Here is a 25,712-nt window from a genome sequence, read left to right on the forward strand (position 1 = left end):
AGCTGCTGTCATACAAAAATGTCATATAAATGCGTTCTAAAAATATGCAATATTCGTTCTGCAAGAAGCAGCCAAATGATAATATTATGTACTTAAGTAAATTTTTAAAATCGTGACTGTAAGGTGTGTTTTTCTACATTCAATTAATAAACATTATTTTCTCAATTACATTACATGTTTTTCATTTTATTATATATAATATACAGATTTTTCATATAAAAAATAGTGCCAGGCAGCTAAATATTGATGTATAATTTACAAGTTTTTCGAATTATTTTTAGAATTTTGAAATTATGCTATTTTTAAAGAAAATAATCAAAAATAAAGACTTTTCTTACAAAAGTAAGAGATGGCTGCATTCTGCAGAATGCATATTCTAAAAAAAATCATTTTGGACTACTAAAACACCTGGACTAATAAAACACCAAAATTTAATAGAGTATATGCTTTTATCTCTTCAAAAGTTATACAAAATCATATTTATATACAATATCTAGCATTCAAAAAGTATACACAGTATACAGAGGCTTTGCTGATTTAAAGAAACACAATTTACATAAAAGTGCTTCTATCTCTGTTTGAGGTTTGTGTGGCTCGGCTGCTTTGTGCATAACTACGCTCAACTTACAATAATTGTAAAAAAAAGTTATAAAATGTGAATTTGTCAAAGGACCCCATCTTATTATTACATATCTTTATTTTATGCTCATTTTTGTTATTAAAATTTTGTTTATTAAGTTTTCAATGTTTAAATACCTGAGATTTTTGACTAATTCATGGTTTTAATAGTTTTTATATTCATTTAAAAAAAACATCGATTTTTATAAAAATATAAATGTGTACTTAAAACTTGAAATCCTTTTTATTTATATTATGAAATCTTATATAGGTGTGGTCCCAATATTGAAGCTCGATACTAAGGACACATCATGTGAAAACTTACATACGAACTCACGGTTTTACGCTTTATAACAAATCACGCTATTTTTATGATAATAATTTATTCGAAACAAACGCAATAATATATTGCGGTACAAGAAAGTTTTACAACCGCTGCGATTTCAAGGGATCACGACCATAATAAAAACAAAAACCGAGAAGTTGCTCCTGCCAAGTGACAGTAATAAATTGAAAAGATTTTAATCTAAAAAGGGATCAAATTGAAAACATTAAAGTACCTACTGAAATCTTTATTTGTGTTTTTTCATTCATCCAATTTTTATTTACAACTTGATAAATGGCATCATCATAAAAACTGAAGGAAAGGGGATTGTTTTAATTTTGGTTAATTAGGACATGATTTCTTTTTACCTTCATATTCAAAGAGGTTGGATAGTCTTTAATTTATTTGTTCATACTATTTAGGTATTTTGACATTGTAATATGTAGGTACCTATCATCATAATTTGACACAACCTACTCAATATTGTATGATAATAATATCGTCCCAATCATGTCAAACGCGCGCGTTAACATCATTTTACTCCCTACTTCAATTATAGTTTGTCAATTTATGGCTACGGCCGTATGATGTAGCTTAACCACTGGGGAATGCCAAAAGAAATGGCGTATTTCAAAAAAACACTACCTTATTCTTAGGTTAATAATTATTATAAAGCAATCATTATTCGTAAGATGTTTATTACACTTGAATGGTCAAAGACATAGCTTATAATTAGTATCTTTAGAATTATCTTCAAATGTGTTAATCTTGCCCGTTTTTTGAATAATTAAATGCCTAATTCTTGTCAAATTTGGGATCACAGAGATTATCAATATAATTTTTTATCGTAAATATTTCACTATAATAATGTCGATATAAATTATACTGATGGTTTTATAAGTGCGTTTAAAAATTAATAAATGTAAAAAACTGCACATTTATGTACTGAAATAGATAATAAATCTCTAAACCATTCAGATCACCTGATGTTCTGAAGGTTCTTTACTTCTCTTATGTTAGATCCTTGGTTGAGTATGCCTCTGTCGTGTGGAATCCACAGTACGTTACTTATATAAATCGGCTCGAAGCGGTGCAAAAGCGATTTTGCTAAAAGCCTACTGTTATGATTTATCTAATTCTACTTCGACCGCTACAACTTTTATGGTACAATCTTTGGAAAGTCGACGTTCTATATCTGATCAATATTTTCTTTTTAAAATTATCAATGGTTTTGTTGACTCGCCAAACCTACTCGAAAGGGTGGGTTTCCATTGTCCATCAAGATTTACGCGAAACCAAACTTTGTACCATATCAGTCGTAGCGGTTCTAATTATGCACAAAACTCCTTTATTCGGCGCTCTTGTTTAAATTTTAATATGTATTTCTCCACCGTTGACCCTTTTAATAATTCACCTGTTTCATTTAAACATGCTATCTCAAAAATTTTGTATAAATAGATATATAATGTATTTACTTATACATATATATTAATTCTTTTATTTTTTATGTTACTTTTTTATTTTTCTTTTTTATCTTTTGTATATTATTTAATTATTCATTATTCTTCCTCATTTTTCTCATGTAATCTTCTTATGTAATTTGTTTATATTTATGTTATTTTACTCTCTATCTTGTTAGGCTTAACTATATTATAATGTATATATGAAAACTTTGCTGGTTGCATTAACTTTTTATTATTATATTATAAATTTCTGTAATCAATATGTAACTGTTTGTTTTCCTTAATAAAAAAAAAAAAAAAACATTAGAGCAAGAGGTTTAAAAGAATACTATTTTATGTAATAAAAATACTTTATGCAGTCATCAAATGTTTAAAATAAATATAAAGGACAGTAAGGCTTCAAAATTATATAAATAGATTGTCTACAACGTTTAAGGTATGTCCAGGATCATGCTTTTAAAATAGAAAAAAAGCTCCATTTTGACCCACGCTGAGCACGTCCGCCCTGTAAAATCAAATTTGCATAGCGATCGACGTACGAAGTCTAATAAAATTTGGACGATTTCTAGCATATCCATGCACTTGTCGAATTAGGCAAAAAGGCATGTGTTTTTTTCTCGATATACCTACAGGTAACAAGGCACGCCTCGATATAAAAACGTATATACAATGTCCCACGGTGGTTGGGCAGTGGCAGAATTTTCACCTCTATCGCGGACAAGTCCCGCGTTTAGCAATTTTATTTACCTACCTATCATGTGTGTTAAAAATTCAAACCTTGTAAGTATCCTAACAAGTCGAGCGAATGGCCAACAACCATTTCTCGTTAAAAATGTGAATAAACCCCTTTAGGATGCGGGAAAATACACACCCTATTGTAAATTAAATGAAAATGGTTTCTCTACCATCAAGAAGTCGAGCGTTTATTTTTGGCTACTGAATAATTACTAATCCCAACCGAACTATTCCAGGGCTCGAAATGGACCGTAGCGCACCGGAGCGTAGTTCCGGTTCGTTAAATTCTTAGAGATTATTGCTCCGGCTCGTGGAAAATTATTTTGACCTTCTGAGCTAGTTTGGCCATATTATAGCACAAAATCAAACACATTTATTTTTATAAAATATACATAAAATTATAGAAATATATACATATTTTCGGACATTTATCGAGCGCTCCGGTTCGTTTCTAGCAGTTGCATTTGGAGTTTACCACCTGTACACACACACGTTATTTTAGTGTTATTTTACGAGAATTAGTTGTCGACCATCGCTCAAATATTCTATCTAAGCAGTTATTTATTTAATCTATGATATATTCCTAAAATCCAATCTGTGTAAATTTTCTCGACGCATAAGAGTTTGAACCCACGACCCATCAACGACAATCCTATCATGTTAACCTCTGAAACACAGAAGGTTTATATATCATAATACCTGACTTCACCACAAGGTGATCAATTGCATCGTTAACGTAAAGCATAAAGGGCTCGGAGGCAGTGGCGAGGGGTGGAGGTAGTCTGTTAAATCCGACGTAAATAGGGCACACTAAGATTTATCAATCATACTTATTTGTTTTCATTGAACTAAGAATACAAATTGCAGATGGTGCTAATTTATTTTCAAAAATCAATTAAACCCTGCCTAAGCCAAACCATAATGATTTAGGTATGCTATGGGCGATTCAACAAAAATAGTGCGCTATTTTTCAGTCATACTTATTTGATTTTGTTCAATTTAGAACACCTATTGCAGTGATTTAATCATAATGGCATAATTTTAAATATTTTATAGATAGATGAATATTGTTTTACTATTATCTATTATGGTTTGGTTTACGCAAAGTATAATTGAATTTTAAAAAACTAACCAACACTATCAATAAAAACCAGCAATATTTGTAGTATTAGTTTAATGAAAACAAATACGTATAACTGACAAAGTTTAATGTGCACTATTAATTAATGTCGGATCTTAACAGCCTACCTCCACCCTTCGACACTGGTAGCAGGTATGGCTATTTTTTCCATGTATATTTGCATATTTTGTAAAAAAGTTCCCGAAAGCATCGAAGTCAGTGGAGTGGGGTGGTTGATACAGCAAAAGTAAATGAACCAAGGTGACCGTCCTTCCAAAACAAAGTAAAAAAAAACCGTCGTGCACGGTTGGATGCAAAGCAAGCGCGTGGAGCATATGGCACGGAAGAGGGCAAGAGACCAGGGCCGGAGAGGGACAGAGGGGCCTACTCGATAAATGTAAATAACGGCAGCGAAAGATGCGATCCGAAGACACGACTTGCCCCCGTCGCGCGCGGCCCTATCATCCCCGGAGGATCTACTGCACGATGAATGTATTATTATTATTATTTACCCATACCTGTTGATTGTACCCTAAAATCATTCATAGTGCAGAAAACAAACCGGACTAGGTAGCTGCCGATTGGCAAACTGAGATTTAGTGATTATATTATTATGTTTCATACTATTATAGTCTATCCGCCCTAAGAAGTCAGATAGCTAAATCTGATAGTACGTTGTCCCTATTTTACCACGTTTTTATTAGCTCGTATTCTTGTTTGTCCAGTACAATTTTTTTCTTGTGTTTCCAGTCCTAGCAACTAAATTATTAATATATACGTGCGTTACTATGGAAATCAATATGTAATGTCAAAATGACATTTCAGTATTCTATATTTTATTCAGTATTTCTATCAAGTACAAAAAAAAGTATTTATTAATACATAGAATTGTCAAGTTTATATTATGATTCAACAGAAAATTTAAAAACGTGATATATAAAAAGTTCTTTTTATCGTTTAATTATTTTGACGTATTAACATTGTATCTACCGTCTTTGTCGTGTGTAAAATCCATAATCAGGCGCGCACCCAGAAAAATGATATGGGTGGTGTCAATATCGAAAAAAATATCCATAATAATTTTCACAAAATCTAGACTTTTCATTTACTCCACCAACTACTTATAAATACTCGTCACTATAACCGCCATCCGGATACATTACCCACAACTACAACACTATCCACTATGAAGACCAAGCCTACAACTATAACTACGGATGCACCAATTCCACGACCCTTTCACTGACACAGACCTTGTGTATCGTATAATTCCGAGAGAAGCGGGGGAAACCCATAGAAAAGACTATTCGATGACCAAACTATCTGCGTCACGATCCTCAGTCATGAATTCCTGGCGAAGAAGAATAATAAGTAATATTCCAATCACCTAAATAATGTGTGTACGAACCCCCCCCCCCCTCCGTGTGTGCGCAGCTGTCCATAAATTAGTCAATGGCGCAGTTCCACTATGAATTCCTGACAATGTCCTATAACATATACTTTTTTTTTAAATTGTTGACATTACCTGAGAGCACAAAACACTGCAAATAAAAAAGTGAGCCATTAGATGCCTTCCTCGTGTTATTGTACTAAATTCTTATCGGCCAGTATAAGTTGTCCGCTGAGTGAGGACGCCACATGCTAACAATTGACATATTATACTGGGATGAGGTAGTTCTAAATTCGAACACTGGACGATTTATGGTGGTATATAGCCGTATTACTAAAGCTTGACCCACACACGTACCGCAAGTTACCACATAAGCGCAATAACTTGACGCAGACTGCGGCAATTTGCGGTGCGTGTAGTGGGTCAAGACATCACAGATGGGTTTAATGCTAGGGTCGGCAGGTTATATGAAAGTATGGTGAAGCAGGCAAGTATGGTGAGGCAGGCTGGTAATCAATTTGCGGCAAAATTTACATGGTAACATTATATTATATGGGTACGTTATAATAACCAAAGTAAATCCTCCGTGATACCCTGCATTTTTTTTATCGCGTCGCTATTTCTCGTAAGTTGTCGGCTATTGTTGGCCTGCTTAATTCAGTTCTATGAGAAAGCCGATTCCTTGCCCCTCTTTTTATTTAATACCTCTATGGTTTAACGAATAATTCACCAAATTGAGTTTGTTATCAACATTTTTAAAGCCACATAAAAATTCTTCATAAAATATTTAATGTAAAATTACTTGACCTATACATAAACAAAATGACATGAAACCTTTACAAAATTTTATTAAAGTGAAATTAATTTTCATTGTAAGATATTGTCAAAAACGAAAAACATGAAACGAAGTCAATTAAAAATTAATGGTAGGCCCACTTTGGCAACCAATTATTATTTTTCTTTGGTGTGGCTTGATTATTTTAATTACCTACTGGATACTGGAATTGCCTACTTTAATTAATAGCATACAATTCCTTACTTATATATTATTTTATAATTAAAATATCCTTGCTGAAAATAATATTAGCTGAATTGAAAAATAAATATTACCATGTTCTTCAAGATAATAATTCGTATACCTACACACGATAACTGATTTAAATATTTTTGTAATTTTAATAATAAAAAAAATAATCATTTTCAAATTGAGCGACAACTGCAAACACTGATGTAATTTCTTAGAACAATTGAAAGGGTTAGAACTGATTAGTATTTCTATTACATTATATTATTTTGTCTATGACTATTCTTACTCACCAAAATAGTATTTACATCTAAGATTAAATAAATAACTATTTGCATATATTATTATTTCAACATGTCAGCCAAACGAAAATGATTGTGATCCATACAAAAGATACCTTAGTATTTCTCCAAGGAATGACCCTTTACTTCACCTCATGAATCCAAAGTCAGCGGTCACCAGTTACAGAGGTTCTCGAGACCCTCCCAGAAGTAATTTAATACGCCACATGATATTTTCATCTCGAGATATCTCTTCACACATTTAATATAATAAATTATATGTGTACGTTTATTCTGCCTCGCATTTCGATAATAAATCTAATACCTACTTATCTTTGTCACGTCGAATATCTAAACCTCGGCCGTGAATAATTCAATGGCCATATTGTTTTGTTTTTAATTATTAATTATATTCCATTATTTTAAATACATTTTGGAATTATTGATTACAAGTGTAGGTACATAATATAGGAAGAAAGGCTAATTATACACGATATAATTAATGCAGATGGAATATTTCTTTACCTTTACTACAATTATTAGTTCATTTTATTTTAGTTTAGTGCGTAAATGTTTATACTATGAATACCTACATTGATTGCTAGAAGGCCATCCAGACAGTCCGATTTGGTAAGGCGTTCGAACCAACTTGGTTGTACACGACGTGTAACATACTTATTTCGATAAAATATAGTTGGCCGCCGCGCAAACTAACTGACAGACATCTCAACCAAATCGTTGTCGGATAGTTTCCAGTAGTCAGGTTTAAACGACAATACAATTTAGTAGCTACATGTGGATACGCAATAATTATATACCTACGTTTTTCGTTCCATATACCACATACATCGTGAAATTTTCTTTTTCTTACACCTATCTCTAAACCCGATGCCAGCGCGATCTGAAACTATTTTCCCTCGATAAAAAGGAGCCATGGAAGAAATAAGAATCGTCTAAAAAAATCACGCCATTTGGACATTACTTTCGATTTGATCGTGCTTACCATAGACTAAACATAATGTATTATATTATATTGGACCAACTAAACTGGAAAGTCTACAAGGGTAAATTTTGAAATAAACACCATTATTACGGAATGTTGGAAAAAAAATACGATGGCCAATGGCCACTAGTTCACAAGTAGGTAAGTATTTATTTAGATTTAGGACCTTGACTGATCGGTGTAATTTTCTAAATTAAACGTCAAAACAGAATAAGGAAAAGTGAGAACGCTATAATAATTTTTGATACTATGAAATCTATTTATCAACTTGCGAGATTTCAGAATCTTTATCCATGTTTCGGTGATAAGTGAATTGTAAGGAAATTGAATCTCGTATCCATTTACTTGCAACGTATCGGAGCACGTATTGGTACGAGAATAAAATTATTCACAGAGTTTTGACGGAAAACATAATGGGCCTTTTGCTTGCACCGTGAAAGCTTCTCGCCTAGCTTGGAGAGATACGACGGAAGCGTGTCATCGACGATAAATCACAACGCTTATCATATTAGAAAATTTGCATACTTTATAATAAATAACAGCGCTTGCATGACATACATAATAGCATTATTCACGTATGCTTCAATGAACAATATTAATATCACGACGATCGGTTTACGGGTACGTCCATGAAGGTTTATTAAAATGATTCTTCTTCCTATTAGCATTTTTAAATACATATAGGTATACACATATTATTGTTATATATATCAGTGGCGTGCGGTCCATAAATTCTTTGGATGCAGCGCACGCCTTATGTATTCACAAAATATTCATGTCATGGTTTATGTCACAAAACCAACAAATAAATTTAATGACACATTAACTGCACGGTACTACACTGCCGTACTAAGCACAGATGCCGTAACTGACGTATTAAGGTATTTTCATGTTTTTAGATATTTGGATTCTGCAGAGTTTTGTATAAGATCGGTAAATAAATCCAAGCCGTAACTGCTATAGTTACGGAGAAATCAAGGATTTTAATAGCCGTATCTACGGAGTTTGAGAAAAAAACTCGATAAATACTAAGCGATTCCATATCAATCATAGAAATAATATGTATGCACTTATTTTAGATTTCGACTAATTTTAATACTACTCTTTATAACTTATATAACTGTTTTTCTGTTCTTTGCTATATTTTATATTGATTTCAATAAATTGTCATACAATATGATATTAAAGATCATAAACCATTATATTTTATTGTCTAATAAATTTTAAATATCATTCTATTCCATTTAATTCTCAATTTGTATTCTAAAAAAAGATAATTGGTACTAAAGAAAAAAATGTAGATACGCCCAAATTACCTTAGTACGGTCTAAGAAAAGCTTTGTATCGAGGAAGCCGTAAGTACATTTTTTGTACGAAAAATAACATAAATCAAATTTTCAAGGTATGTAAACAAATCTTAAACCAAAATTAAGTATTATAGGAAAATGAAATAAACAAAAAGTTCCCCAGTATTAGCAGGAAAAGTAAAATAATATGAAAGCTCAGATCTCCCACTTGCCTAAAATGTAGATACGGCCTCTGTGCTTAGTGCGGCAGTACACCCTATGCGAGAAAATGTACTTTTGTGTGGGGCTACTAATTTTTTAGCATCCTTTTCATGCTTTGCAAACAGTGCCGCATTATTTTAATATATACATATAGCGTTGACAACTTATAATAATTTTATTAGAAACTAATAAGAATACCACAATATTATGTAATTTGTTATAATTTGTCATCGAGTATTCATTAGGTACCTACCTAGAATTAATGTATTTCAAAGTTGGAATATAGGCATAATATCCTTTTGAAGAGCACGTCTTATCCCAAAAGACACCATACGCCATATATATATATATATATATATATTCTTTTTAGCACTACGACAAACCATGAGCCCCAATGACAGTAGTGTAGTGATAAAATACTCATTCAGAGAATTTCCTGTATTTTTCATTAGTTTGTATAGTTTTTTGTAATATTATATTTTAAATAATGTTACGTCTCTCTCGTGATCAAATATCAGTTAACAACGTGGAAACTTTTAGTATGTAATTTGCATTGACCGACAAAGTCGTATGATCAATAATTTTCCACTATGAAAAAATAGTACCATGACGTATTCAGCATTTATGATTGTTGGAATTGGCTGCATGTGTATGGCAAACTATTTTGTAAAATTCTGTACAGAAACACTACATCTATTTGTTGAACTTATTCTGAGATGTAAACAAATTAAATAAAACTAGAGGTAACTTTTCAACTAATACAAAATCTGCAGTATAAAAATATATAACAACGATTATTATGTCTGATGAAAGTTTCATGCCAGAGTTTAGGCATATATGAACTTTATTATTATGAGGCTTAGAAACTTCAGACATAGTGTAAAATTTGCAGGGGATGTATAAAAGTGCAATTGAGTGCAGCAAAATCGCGTCTGGGACGTCTTTATCGTCGGCTGGCCCATAATCATATAACGCAATCAAGCCCTCCGCAATAGCCGATTTTAGTGAGTCATGTTTTAGCAAGTGCATAGCCAACACGCCACAAAAATGGCAGTCAGTCGATAAACTGACATTGTGCCGGCAACATCTACAAGAAAATCGGAAAATATGCCGTATTGTTCTATAAAACGATGTCAAAACACATCTAGGAACCAAAAACAGGAAGATGGGATTACTTTCCACTTATGAGTACTTCATAAACAGTGATTATTCTATATTATTCTGTAATCTGAAATCATTTCCTTGATTAGCTTACATTTCGTTGCGTACACGCCAGAATTCTGCAAGTGTGGGTAAAAATGTTGCCAGATTTGTGATTTTTGATTTCATCTGTTTTAAAATAATATTACACATTTTGCGATATTATACACATATTTTAATATTTCGTATTCAAGCTTATCTGTTCGTCGCTATAGGATTTGTTTCCCGAATAGACCAAATGTCAATTTTACAGGAGACGAAAAACAAATTTCATTGTCGTATATTTCAATATCAGTAGATGTATCAATCATTCTTTCTACACTGTATGATTGCAACATTATCTAAGAATAGATTCCAAGAATAACATACTGGTATAAATCATTAAATGCACAGAAAATGCGTTTTATTTACAAGTACTCACTGTGGATATTCGGGAAATTTTAAGCGCTCTCTCAGAATAATGGATATTCGGGACAAAACATGGACGTTCGGGATTTAAGACCGTAGCGTATTGTTGCACGGCCCACAGATTACTGAGTGGTCAAAAAGTACGCGCCTCAAACGTTATATTTATTTACACGATAATTGTTAATAATTACCTCTACTATGATCGTAATTACCCAAGTTCGTATGTAATATTAACATGCGGCAATCGCTTTTTCGGTTTTTTTCGGATTAAGTAATAAAATAGTTGTTAAGTAATTAACTATTTTTTTATTGAACGAATAATTCACAAGATTTAAGAATGTACCATTCTAATAATTGAACATACTTACATAATTTTTTTAAATCACTTCTGAGAAAATATATTATAAGGTATCTACTACTTCAATTACTAACCGACGTCACGGTCATTTCTCCAATATTTTATGATGGTACTTACTCGTACTTGCTAACAATTTTATATCATACTTTTTCCAAAAAAAAAAATATATATCTATATATTATTATATCTATATATTTCTATAATTGACAGTTAAACTTATTACAAACCACCAAATAAATATTATATATTTACTATTGTAAGGAATAACAACACAAAATAATAGCATGTATAAATTAATTACTATTGGCTGCTAATATTAGGTAGGTACCAATATCCTAAGTATATAATATCCACCAAATAAATAGTTACTAACATACATATTAAATTAAATTAACTATCAGCACATTCAAAAATAAATAATAGCATCGCCTTTATTTTCATAGAAATACCTAGATTAAAAGTAAAATAAAGACAAACAATGTTTGATTAATAATAATTTGAAATAATAATTATTTTTTACGTCATAGTAGTTGCCGGGTCATACTGTAGAATTCATATAACCGTTGGGATTTTGTGTCATTTATCAAAACAAAATGCAGTTATTTAGGTTAAAATACTCACTTCCACAACTCTACTGTAAGTTCAGGGCGAACTAGTGATGTATCAGCTATGAATGATCTCTTCAAATTTGATGAATTCACTATTAGAACAATAGTAACGTTAAAAACAATATCAATAAGACGAAATTTAAAAGAAGTCCCCGGACGGCCGAAAAATATGAAAGTGGGCGTGATTGTTTTAGAGCTAGACAGCGTGAATATGGGAGCGAGATGCACGGCGTAAGCGCGGTTTGATTGGCTGAAGTCATATTCGGGAAATAAACACTCAGCCAGAGATATATTTCGACCGAAATTAACTTGGATATTCAGGTACGAATAGTTGGACATTCGGGAGCACACCACGGAGTAATTGTAACTTAACATGGCGTATTCGGGTTTTTTAAAAAAATATCTCTGTTCCTATATAAAAATATATTGTTTTTATAAATGATTTCGGTAGAGTTCGATAAAAGAAATTGAACTGCATTAAAATGTCGATTTCGACAAAAATGGATATTCGGGAAACAAATCCTATAGCGACGTGTTGTATGAATAAATCAGCTACGGCTGCTGGTGTATAAAATATAGCGGTAGTTTTTAAATATCATTTATCACTTATTTATCGGATTCGTAAGTACCACACTATATTTCGAAACGTCCGAGTTTGTTGAAAAACTTGTATACAAAACGACAATTTAAAAAAAAAACTAATCCAAAACCAAGGGCTATAATTTCTTATTCCTTGAATGTCTATATGAATTTTCGTTTTATATTAAAATTCATGTTTAATTTTCAGAATTATATTCCTAGCAAATTCCAATACATATTTTATTCACATTTAAACTAAATATGTCTCATTTTTAGTGTTAGCTGCTCATAACGTGTTCTCCAGCATTTATCGAACGCGACACTTGCCTCTTTAAAACGTGCCATCTCCGATGTACCTACTATATGATTGTAAATTTACGTAATTTTGTTTTATGTGTCTGATTTTTTTAGATTTACTAGATTTGTGTAAACGTTTTTGTTCTTTCCGAATAGTATGTGGCGCATGGAGATAACCAAAAGACTCCAGACCATTGGACTTCCTAGTTCTTAACCGGTCACGGTGGCTTCGTCAACGAGCTCTGTCAGCTTGGTTTTATAAAATTCGATACATGCTTATGTAGAATGCTTTAAATAGCAGGGTGCCAATCACATCCTCTGGTAGTGTTCCCATTCATCGGTTGAAAGGGAATGCTACCAGCACAATTTTGAAGGACGCTTCTCGTTCGTTACGCCACGGTATATGCCTGAAAGGGTGTTGAGACGTGGCGGGTGGTGGATGGAAAAGCATGTATCCATAGATTTGTAATTCTTTTTTTTTCAATATAATCATTACCCAATGTTTCGATATTTAAAATTCAGAATAAACCAATTTTTATCATAATGGGTTTATTTTTAAAATCTTTATAGATTGTGGTATTTTTGTGTTTACTTATGCGTCAATTACATGGAGCTACTTTACGAGCTGCTTGTTGCCGAATTTACAATCTGCCTGTAAAGTCGCTTAGTGTCATCATCGAACAAGCAGATTGTAAACAATCTACCGAGAAAAGTTGAAAGCCGGTCAACTTTACACGCAACACGCCGGCGTGTGGGCCTACTGCGTCTGCGCAGTAGCAACCTCCCGGTGAAAAAACGAACTACGTTCTGTCAAAATAGTCGCTGGCTTGTGGCTTCTCAGCGAATGGAAAGTTTTGTGTGTCATCATCACAATCGCAGTAGCTGAATCGCCCGCTTTTAAATTTGCCAACAAACAGCTCGTAAAGTAGCTCAATGTAATTGACGCTTTATATTTTTCTTTACTTATACTTCTAAGTCGGTAGATACCAGCTACATAATTTATTTAGCAAATATGTTTGAATCGTTAATTGAATGTATTATTTGATTAATAATAAATAAAATTTTATGAAAACATGTTTTTTTTATTTCTCCGAACACTATAAATAGGAATGTAATAAATATTATTCGTATTTTTGAGATTGTGTGTTACCTAAATATATTTCGTATTACCAAAATTCACTCTGCTAATATTTATTAATATAATATAAAATTAAATCGCTTGTAAAATAATTCGAAATCTGGCAACACTACGCCAAGCAAATGTTCACGCACACTGTCACGTATTTCCGAAAAACCCTTGAAAGGGGCGTGAAGGACGCGTGGTGGGGCTGACCCAAGCGCGAGAAAAAATTCGTCATCTGTTCGGGAACAAACACTCACTATCGCTCTATCTATATTTTTCTATAATCTAAGAACGCAATGTTAAAGCGCTCGAAATGGACGGGAACGCACTGGAGTGCAGTTACAGTTTCTGATTTTCTATTAAAAATTGTGTTCCGGTTCGAGAATTATTAAGAAAATGATTAAATCTACTTACCTTACATACATATTGTTTTATTATTTTTAAGCGAAACGTGTCGGGTGCATTGTAAAAAATAATATTTAACCTGATTTGAGTTACCCCATCTCCACCCGCCATGTATATGCAGCCGCGATTTGTGCACGGACGCCTTCCATGACGCTACAATCGTGTCATAATGAAAAGATTTTAGTGCCACACTTGTCCCTTAGCGATGCTGCATGGGACTGATGTTGCAATCATGCACCTTAGTGCTTAAAGAAAGAATATTAGAAAAATAAAAAGAATCTTGACTTGCTCTGTCGCCATTTATTTTTAATGTCATGAAGACTGTCCTCTGTACCCGTGTACTGAAACTCTGTCGTAACCGCGATTTCGACTAGTGATATAAACTATAAAGTTTTTTCGATACGATTTCAATTTATCTTTTCAATTTCGGCCTTCAGCGAAAAAAAATTGTTTTTTGTACGGGTGGTCCACAAATAAAGTGTGTTCATCAACGCGTGCTAACCACAGTGTTGCGTACTTAACAAACTGTATCAATAATAATTAATGATTGATAAAAATATGTACGAATCCATGTTACTATTAAACAGTTATAATTATAAATAGTATAAAATCTAATTAATGAGAGTTTTATTTATACTAGTAGTCTATAGGATTAATGAACAACGCACTCAATACAGTAGCTATCAAGTAAATTAGCGCACAGCGACATACGCACATGTATAGGTAGACGTCACGCAATTTCCATTATGCGATATCACGCATCAGGAATTTATAGCAATATCACCTTTATTGTAATGGCGTTAGAACAGTGTGTCTAGTGTCAATGTTCATTCGAGAGAACCCGTCTGAGCCGAACCATTCGGCAGACCCGACAAACAGCATCGGGAATTTATAGCAATATCACCTTTATTGTGATGGCGTTAGAACAGATTATGCCATTCGGCAGACCCGACAAAAAAGTGAGTGTCATTTTTTTTCCAGATGCTTCGTCCATATTAATGTTATTGGATTAGGCAGATCATGCACTACTTATGAAGAAAGAAGTAAAGAAGTGAAAAACAATATTATATTTTTTGTCAGTTAATAATTTTTTTGTTGATTTTGATAATTTAATAAATGTTTCTTCTTCAAATCCTCAGTAGATGTACATTCCCGAAGCATAAAAAATATTATTGTTCGTCAGAAGTAGTCGTATACGATATCTAACAAAAAATCGACCACACAGAATATTCTAAAAATTACACAGCGCTCCGGTTCATAAAATTTACTATTTCGAGCACTGGCGATATAAGTATAGCAGGCTGAAGTTTTCCAATAAACGCTAATGTGCCTTGATAAAGCTATATTCGGATGAAAAATAAAGCGATACATATGCTGTGTATTACTACAAATGCTGGAGAGAACTCATTTTACCCACTGTCTGTGCCAAAATGCATTTTATTTCACTGTAAATCTATTTCACGTACACTATTGCTGGGGTTATACTATAATTTTTCTTATATAAATAAAAGCGCCCACGATGGACGATTGGTAACGTGTCCGTTTATACAGTAGTGGTTCTCAGGTTCTAGATCCGAGTATCATGGCAAATGTAGTTTGTTATTACACTAGAGTGCAACTGCTCCAGAGATATTCCCAGTCATATAAAATACTGATGCTTCATACCAATCATACCTAAACGTAGTGCGCCGTGATACTGCCGATTAAAGGCGGGTGTGGTGCGGGGTTGTTATGATTTGTTGGGTCTCGATATAAATTTATATACGCAGAGCATGAACGGAATTGATTGAACAATTAGCTAATATCCATTTCTTGTAAAAAATAAAACGTCTTCAAGATCCGCATCAAAATGTTAAATAAAAAAGTTTATTTGAAGTCGAGATCTTTTTTAGGTCTTTCGGTAAAAAAATCCGCCATATTAATAAGAAGACCGTTTTTTTAGCTCGACCGGCCAAAATTTTCAGCCGCGAATTTAAGAAATTCTATCCAGAATCAAGCAAATCGAAAGTGTTTTTCCCAACAAATTTTCTGCATTTCCGGGAAACGCGAGACAACAATACTTTTTTTTCTTTTTGTTGATATCGATGATACGATATGATATTGGTATCGAAACTCTAAAAACTGAAAAAAAAATCTCGAGAAACGATAATCAACTTTTCTGATTATCTTTAGGTACGAGTGTACGACCACGTCGATGTTATATATTAGTTACGTACATAATAATATTATTGTCATACCTACATATTATGTGAAATATAATTTGCCACAATATGTCACTATTGTGATAGGTACCTACTAATACATTTTTTTTCTAAATGGCAATGAGTGCGAAATATACCACACGACAAAATAAAAGATAAGTACTTGTATTTAGAGTTGGGTTTCGGGAATTTCCCGACGGGAATGAATTCTCGAGAAATTTTCGAGATTTTCCATCCCGAATCTCGAGAATTGATTTTTTTACATTTTGGGAAATCCTGGATCTCGAGAATCTTTTCTCGAGATTCGGGATTTCTTTATTATCAAAAATTAATTGAAATAACGATTTTTCTATATGAAAAAAGTGGACAGAAAACACAAAACGTTCAAAGACTGATCGGGGCATTTAACACAATTAAGCCAACGACGACTCAAAATGAGCGCAATTTTTCAACATCAGGGATTTTTGTGTCTCAAAAGCGTACGCGATTGTCAGACGCAGCGATTGATAGTCTGTGTTTTTTGAAATTCTATTTTAATAAATTAGTAATGTTTTGAATTATTTTGGTTTTCCTACTTCTATTTGCTTGTTTTCTTACATAAATAAAAAAATAGGAATTTGTTTGTTTTTAACTGATTTTAGGATTTTTACATGTTTTTCCAAATTTCCCGATATCTCGAGAATTCTCGAGAACGGTTTTCTGGAAATCCCGAATCTCGAGAATTCGAAATTTCATAATTTCGGGAAATCCCGAATCTCGAGATTGAGATTTCCTCGGAAAATACCCAACTCTACTTGTATTCAATATTTTATCGGCTCTTAATAAAAATCAACAAGTCCAATTTACTGTATTTTTAGTATACAATATAACGTGATCTTAGTAAGTAGCAAGAACCACACCAAAGGTTTCATAAAACTAAATAATATACGAGTTGTGTAACGTAAGTACGTCTTAAATATATCCCATACAACGTACGTAATAATATATGTGAATCCATCATACATAGAGGAATCCTATTTTCCAGACAAGAAAATGTTGAAAGCATCCAGACATAAGATTTTATGTTCTCCATAATGCTTCCTATACTACTGCCGTATTTTAAAAACTTTTGACTGCAAAACCAGAGTAGATTCTACATTGTTATATTTTTTTAAAGCATTATTTATAAATACGGTGACCGTATTTCCTTTGCGGAAATAGTGTAAATTTGAGTTTATATCAAGGAACTCAGAAATAAAGGAAACTAAAATACCTAACGGGTGTGGAGTAGGTAACAGGCAACCGATCTCGAGTGTACAAGAATATGGGTTAAACTTAAACACGTGTCGAGAATACGCTTGTTCTTCGTTCTGACAACTGTTCTCGGTTTATGCACTGACGTCATTCAATATTGGTGTATTTGAAGGTTGCAACACACACTATTGCACACATATAATGTGTGGTTCATTTTCGTAGGAAACTCACACATTCAAAACCTTTCGTCAAAATGTAGTGTATTGGATCGGAATTCTATTTATCAATCTGTTCTGTGATTTGGACGTTTTCCTGGAGTTTCGGAACTGTCGTAAATTTTGCTTTACAAAAATCTGCACAAATATTATACGAGTCGTATCCGGCATGTATGAATCCCCCGAATTTTAAAATTTCCATCAAAATCATTGTCGACTCGTTTTTTCGATCTCATTGTAATTTTCCTTCATATTCCTTTCTTGCTATCAAAACACTTAAAAACCAGACTTAATTTTCAACTTTCAAATCATTTCCTCTATAGAATAATTTCAATCTCTAATGAGCCATATTTTCTCTCGTATTTGGGACAAAGGTGGGTTTTTAAGATAAATAAAAATTTAAAAAAAACAACATGTTAACATAAAGAACCGTCCTCTTAAAAATAACGTAGGTATAGTCACCGTGACCATAAATGAAAACCTTTTATATTAAAATAACGATTTATTAATTTTATTCAGTTAGACAATTTTATGATCCAATAAAACGAATTATCGATTTCGAAAATCATTCTTACCAGGAAAATTCGGCCCCTTAGGAAGGAAAGAACTTATTTCAATTTGGACCTGGACAGAAAATAACATAATATAACGGTTAAAAAATAATAATTGTGCATTTATTTTATAACCAATGAAGATTAAAAAATAATAAGGATGTCACGCTTTGAATTGTAAATAAATCGAGTTTACAGCCAACTGAATGAGTTTTTTGGGTGGTTTTTAGAAATTTCTGAAAAATATAGCAACCATAAAGTGGTGTCAAAAAGTGTAGTTTTTCATCTGCGTTTAATTATTGTCCGCGGTGGTCAATTTTTTTCACGTTATATTTCAATATTTAATTGACTAGAGACTTGACCCAACGGACTAATAACAATTCCTCGTAAAAAATGTGTAAATATAACATCAACCCTGCGGAAGTCCATATGCTCCGCTTAGGAGCAAAATGTTCATTTAGATAATTTTTAAACCTAGTAAATCGGATATGTTTAAAGATACTTGTAACTTGTTGTCGTATTTTTTGAAAATTCGGAATATGACATTCCAAACAATCTAAATTCATTTAAGAGCATAGGTACTTCAGTGAAACGGCAAATAAATTTCAACTATAGGTGCGACGAAATTTCGGACTAGCTGCCAATCGGAGAGCGAGAGTCGAGCGATCAATACGTCAATTTGTTTTGTGATGGCGTCGTGGGAATTAATTCTTAAATCGTGTAAAGATGACTAAAAACGTTACCCATTTACTTGAAAAAGAAAACATGTCAATGAATATATTATTATTATTGTTTGTAATAGAACAATAAACATAACATTAAATGGACGCATGTTGAATTTTTATGACAAATTATGTTTTGTTCTGCACTCGTCGTTTGCACAATCTTCGCGTCGCGTAGTCACGATCGTTTTAGACCGTGCCTCAACTGAAGTATAGCCTTAAATATAGATTCCTCGGTGGTATTCCGGTAAAAAGATAAAATAATTACAATTTATACAATTTACTTCTTACCTTGTAATGTTTGATTCATGCACGCCCAAAACTCGGTCTGAAACAAAAATAAGTACATACATTAGACGAACTTTCAAAATACTCACATGACACGTGACACGTGACAAAAATGACAATTTACATACATAATTTAACATGCTTTATGACAGATTCTGAGTATCATTTTCCCCAAATTGCTTCATATTAACGAAAGCCAACGGTATTATTCTTGTGAGAATTGAGAAAATAAGCACGCAATGTTTTCACAGCGCGATACTTTGAACGGATATGTAACCGAATAAGTAACTGGATGTGTCGGTAACTTGCGGATAGGTCGGTATACGAAATTATTATGCTTTCCAGGAATAGATCTTCATGATCAATGAACTATTGAAAACTGTAGGGGACATTTATCAAGTTTCTTTAGATATTCAACCGATTTGTTAATAAATACATTAAACTAACCTATTTCTGAACTATTATGTATAAACCGAAATAGATGAGTGTATAGAATCCAGAGTTGGGAATGGAACTGTAACCGATCTCTGAAAGAACCCCTTCATTTTTTTTGGAACCTGCACCGGGACCAGAAATTTTACTAATCTTGAAAACCAGGTTCCAAAGGCTCCATTGTTTCATATTTATTTTTATTATATTACTAGCTGAAGTACCCGGCTTCGCACAGGGTCGCTTCGTGGTTATATTTATCTTAGATATTTGAAAAATAATAAGAGGTAATTATTTTTTTAATATTAAAATATCTGTGTAATACAATATGGCAATATGAAAATAATTGTAATAGGAGTAAAGGTCAAACATAAGAACACTAAATTAAAATCGAAACCAAAATATGAAAACGTTATTAATGTTATTAATATGTAGTAAAAAAAAAATTAAAATTGGATGGAACAAACAAACAACAAACTTTGTATGTTATATAATAATACTTTAGAAACCTTCGCAGGTGTGCGCACACAACTGACAAAAGTTTTATCGCAATCGGATGAATGGTATAGGAACGCATACGAATAGTAGAAGAAGATGATTTTATAATTCAGAAATCTTCGTGGGCATGCGCATGACAACTCACCAAAGTTTCATTGCAATCGGATTAATGGTATAGAAACGCATACGAATAGAAGAAGATAGAATAGAAGAAAAAGAAGAAGAAAATGGTTGTATCAATTCAGAAACCTTTACGGGCGTGAACAAATCACTTAATCAAATTTTCATTGCAATCGGATGAATGGTATAGGAACGCATACGAATAGAAGAAGAAGAAGATGGTTGTACTGCAGAACTCTTCGCGGGCGTGCTCACAATAACTGGTCAAAATTTCATCGCAATCGGATGAATGGTATAATAACGCATACAAATAGAAGAAGATAGAATAGAACAAAAAGAAAATAGTTGTAACAATTAAGAAACCTTTGCGGCGTGAGCACAACACTTGATAAAAATTTCATTGCAATCGGATGAATGGTATAGAAACGCATACGAATAGAAGATAGAATAGAAGAAGAAGATGGTTGTACTAATTCAGAAACCTTCACGGGTGTTGGCACAATTACTGACGAAAATGTTATTGCAATCGGATGAATGGAATAGGAACGCATACGAATAGAAGAATATAGAATAGAAGAAGAAGAAGAAGAAGAAGAAGATGGTTGTACTAATTCAAAAACCATTGCGGGTGTTACCACAACAACTGACGAAGGTTTCATTGCAATCGGATGAATGGTATAGGGACCATACGAATAAAAGAAGATAGAATGAAGAAGAAGAAGGTGATGATTTTTCTAATTCAGAAACCTTCATGGGTGTGCATACAACCACTTACCAAAATGTCATTGCAATCGGATGAATGGTATAGGAACCATACGAATAAAAGAAAATATAATGAAGAAGCAGAAGAAGATGATGATTTTTCTAATTCAGAAACCTTCATGGGTGTGCATACAACCACTTACCAAAATTTCATTGCAATCGGATGAATGGTATAGGAACGCATACGGGACAGACACACAGACAGACAGACATACAGACAGACAGACATTCATTTTTATATATTAGTATAGCCTATACTCTTCCCGCAAGTGCAAGCAATAAGTTTACAAAGTTTTATCGCAATCGGATGAACGGTATGGCTGCGCATTAAATACGAACAAACAAACACACAAATACACAAACACACAAATATTAATTTTTATATATTAGATTAGATATTATATTTTTATTCTATTATTAATACTGTAGTCAGATATTTAAAAAAATATTATACATATTCCACACTATAATGACGTACCTACCGTTTTACGATTTGTTTTACTAATGTGGTTGAATATTTACAACTTGTGGTGACCACATGCTCCAAGTTGCAAATATCTTGAAAAATAGTATCGACAGCAATTTTTTTTAAATTATGAAATTAAATAACATTCAAATATCTAGACGTAGATGGGTAAGTAGGTAGGTCTATTGGCATTCTTTAATTGATAGAACCCAACGCTGAAACTGAACCCATTCGATTTTTTAAACTGGAAACGAACCTGGGACCGGATCTTTTGACAAAAATGAGGGTTCTTAACATGCGCTAAATCTATTAAATGATAACAAACAACACCAATACAACTGCGAATGGCTTTTGACGCATATGGTGCATGGTGGTGATTTTTAGAATGATTCGAAGTCAACGTATATGTATTAACATCAAGGTTACGCTTAGGTAAATTGAAAGTATTACTTTTTACCGTATCACAGTTCACCGTGAGTTGCCGTACCGTAAAAAGGTGGCCGTATAATATCTAATATATTCATTCGTGAAGCATTGCAGACAGTAATGTTCTAATTTTATTAGATTCAACAAGAACATTAATTTGATGTTGATAGGTTCGACTTGATACTTACAATCACCTACTTGCTAATCTACTGTTGAATCATTCAAAATTCAATATAAATAAATATATACTTACCTACTATATGACTGCATTTCTTAATTTATTTACATACCGATTTTATTCTTTCTTTCACTTGTATTCCGATGGTTTTTATCACGTATTTTTAATGTTTAATTTATACATGAATTTGATCTCAATAATATACGGCCATCAATTTCCGATAGAACAGTTCACGATGAATTGTGATACGGCCAACTACATACGTATAATTTTCCGGACAATTTAAGTAACATCAGTATAATGTCGAAACGAATCCTTTAAAAACATCGATATTATTCCAGTTGGTAGGTATCCTACATGATGGATTACAAAATAGTATTTCTACTTATATTCAAAATGGTGTCGCATGTAACATTCAATCACATGTTGCTAACTATTTTGATAGTAATTTAATAATCACATGACATGTCACATCAAAGTCAATTTTCTCAATAATAATTTAGGTGTATTTTACGAAAAATACGTACCTACCTACTCACGCATAATATTGTCAAGCACACACATGGGTCGTTAAATTTTAGTGTCAAATAAATATTTTAGTAATGTCTCCGGACGTCGGACCGCCTTTGCGCTGGATAGCGTTTCTTTTAGAATTCGAAAAAAAATATGTCAAAGTTAGACGAGCCGTGAGCGTAAATTCCAGAAGCAGTCAACAATAATAATTTACTATTTTTCTTCATAGATAATAGTAGTATACGTCAGATTGAGGAATTAATTGTCAATTTTGTTCTTACGCCCATCATAATGCTCAAATTGCATTGGCAGATTACGTCTGGCCTGATCGTCTGCCACGATTGCCAAACTATATTATCTATGGTTTTCCGGGATCGTGAACGATCGTGAGCAAATTATCCTATTTCCGTCTGCCACGATTCATGAAGATTCAAGCGGAGATTGCCGAGAACGTACGAAAATATCCGAAGCTACCGTCCGCTTGCGAGGTTCGGATTGACAGCTGAGTATTGACGTAAAATTGCGAGGGAAAACTGTTCAGTATGGCCACTAATTTGAACCAGGGTTACATGTAAATTATTGTACTGTAAGTAAAACATTTCACCGTGACATAGTTCGCCGTGAGCTTTCCATCGGTTCATTTTTTTAGATTTAATATGAACATTAATTCAATTTTCATCACTGATTTTGGCAAAATTCATGAATTCAAGGACGAAAACTTAACGTAACCTAACGTTACAAATAAAAATCCGAAATAAAAACGTCGAAATTGAGTTTTTATCGTAATTTCAAACCATGATCCTGGACACTCCTTAAACGTTGTAGATAATCTATTTATACAATTTTGAAGCCATATTGTCCTTTATATTTATTTTAAACATTTGATGACTGCATGAAGTATTTTTATTACATAAAATTCTTCTTCTTTGCCCATATCCGCCCCTTAACTGGAGCATATGGACACCACGCGGCGCCTCCAAGAATCCCTGTCGCTCGCCAGTCTTCTTGCTTCGTTCCAGGTCAAACCAGCATCCCGTAGCTCCGCCGTATACACTCTGTAGATTGTATTTAGCGGCCTTCCAGGACGCCGGAATCCGGTCGGCTTGAAGAACAGGCAAGCCAGGTTAAAGTTCTCTTCTGGCATCCGCAGCACGTGGCCGAGCCAGGTCCAACGTCGCCTCTTCACTTTCAGCGTGATGAGAGGCTGCTTGGTACGTTCTCTTATCTCCTCGTTGCTCCTAAAGTCATACCACCGCACACCCAGTATTCGTCGCAAACATCTATTTTCGAAGCTCAGTATACGGTTGCTCTGAGCCTTCGTAAGGTGCCATGATTCGCTACCGTAAAGCAGCACCGTCAGAATGCAAGCGTCGAATAGGCGGCATTTGGTTTTGACCGAGTACAATCGTGAGTCCCAGACATTTCGCATCGAGTTGAATGTTGCTCCAGCCATTCCCATTCGGATAGCGAGCTCTTTCTGCAAAATGCCATCTCCCGTGATGTGTACCCCCAGTTACTTGAAGCTGTCGACGCTCTCGATGCTCTGTCCATCGCTAATCAGAGGGAAATCTGGATCAGGACAGGTGCTATTGCACAAGACGTTGGTTTTCTTCGCGTTGATTTTCAAACCAACGCGAGAGGAGTTGTTATGCAACCTGTCGATTGTCTCTTGAATGCCCTCGATTGAGTTGTCGAATAGGACAGCATCATCGGCGTATTCCAGGTCGCATAGCTTCACCGTGGGGGTAACAGGTATGCCTCGGTCGGGTGGTATTGACTTCCGTAGTATGAAGTCAAAGAGAATGATAAAGAGAAACGGTGCAAGGACACAACCCTGTCTGACTCCGGTCGTGACCCCGAACCATTCCGTGACAGTGTCTCCAATTCTGACACAGCATTCGCTATTCTCGTGCAGGCTTTTGATTATGGCAATGATCTTGGGAGGGATCCCGTATGCTCCCAGTATCATCCAGAGGGAGGGGCGGTGCGGACTGTCGAAAGCCTTCTCATAATCCACAAAACAGCAGGCCATCGGACTGTTCAACTCATGGCTCTGCTGGAGAAGACATCGAAGGTTGTGGATTTGGTCTGCACACGCTCGACCAGGTAGAAACCCGGCTTGGTTTTTCCTGAGGACGTGCATTATTGGGTCCCTTATTCTCATCAAAATGATGTTTGCCAAAATCTTTCCCGGAACACTGAGTAGCGTAATGCCTCGGTAATTGTCGCAGCTTAGAGGGTCACCTTTTTTAAGAAGTGTGATGATTTCACCGTTCACCCAGTCCCTTGGGCAGCGCTCTTCTTCCCACACCTTTGTCATCAGATGAAACATAGGGTGCAGGATTGCGCTCAAGCTGTACTTGAGGAATTCAGGATGAATCCCGTCTCCCCCCGGTGCCTTTCCGTTCTTGAGCCTTTTCACAGCCGATTTTATCTCGGTGTGCGTGGGCGGGCAATCGGAAATGTCGGTCGCTCGGGGAATGTCCAAAAGTAAAGCTTCCGCAGATATGTCAAAGGGATCCAAGGGGGGTGGGCGGTTCAGCACTCCGCAGAAATGATTCTTCCAAATCTTCTTGACGCATTCTGCGTCAGACTCTATTGCTCCACTGGGACCACGAATGGCTCCGGGAGTCGGTGGTCGCCTGCCGCAGACTTCACGGGTGAT

General features: G+C 34.1%; 1 protein-coding gene across 1 annotated transcript in view; it reads right to left on the reverse strand.

Moving 5' to 3' along the window:
• The window catches only part of Reck (Reversion-inducing-cysteine-rich protein with kazal motifs), a 168,159-nt gene that overhangs the window by 15,883 nt on the left and 126,564 nt on the right, over positions 1-25,712 (reverse strand). Inside the window, exon 4 of the mRNA XM_085952763.1 lies at positions 19,659-19,695. Coding sequence (XP_085808889.1) covers positions 19,659-19,695 — 37 coding nt within the window. The remainder of the gene's footprint in view (positions 1-19,658; positions 19,696-25,712) is intronic.

This window comes from Rhyacophila brunnea, unplaced genomic scaffold, assembly GCF_057557595.1.
Source record: "Rhyacophila brunnea isolate RB1 unplaced genomic scaffold, BYU_Rbru_1.0 scaffold_3, whole genome shotgun sequence".
Classification (NCBI taxonomy): domain Eukaryota; kingdom Metazoa; phylum Arthropoda; class Insecta; order Trichoptera; family Rhyacophilidae; genus Rhyacophila; species Rhyacophila brunnea.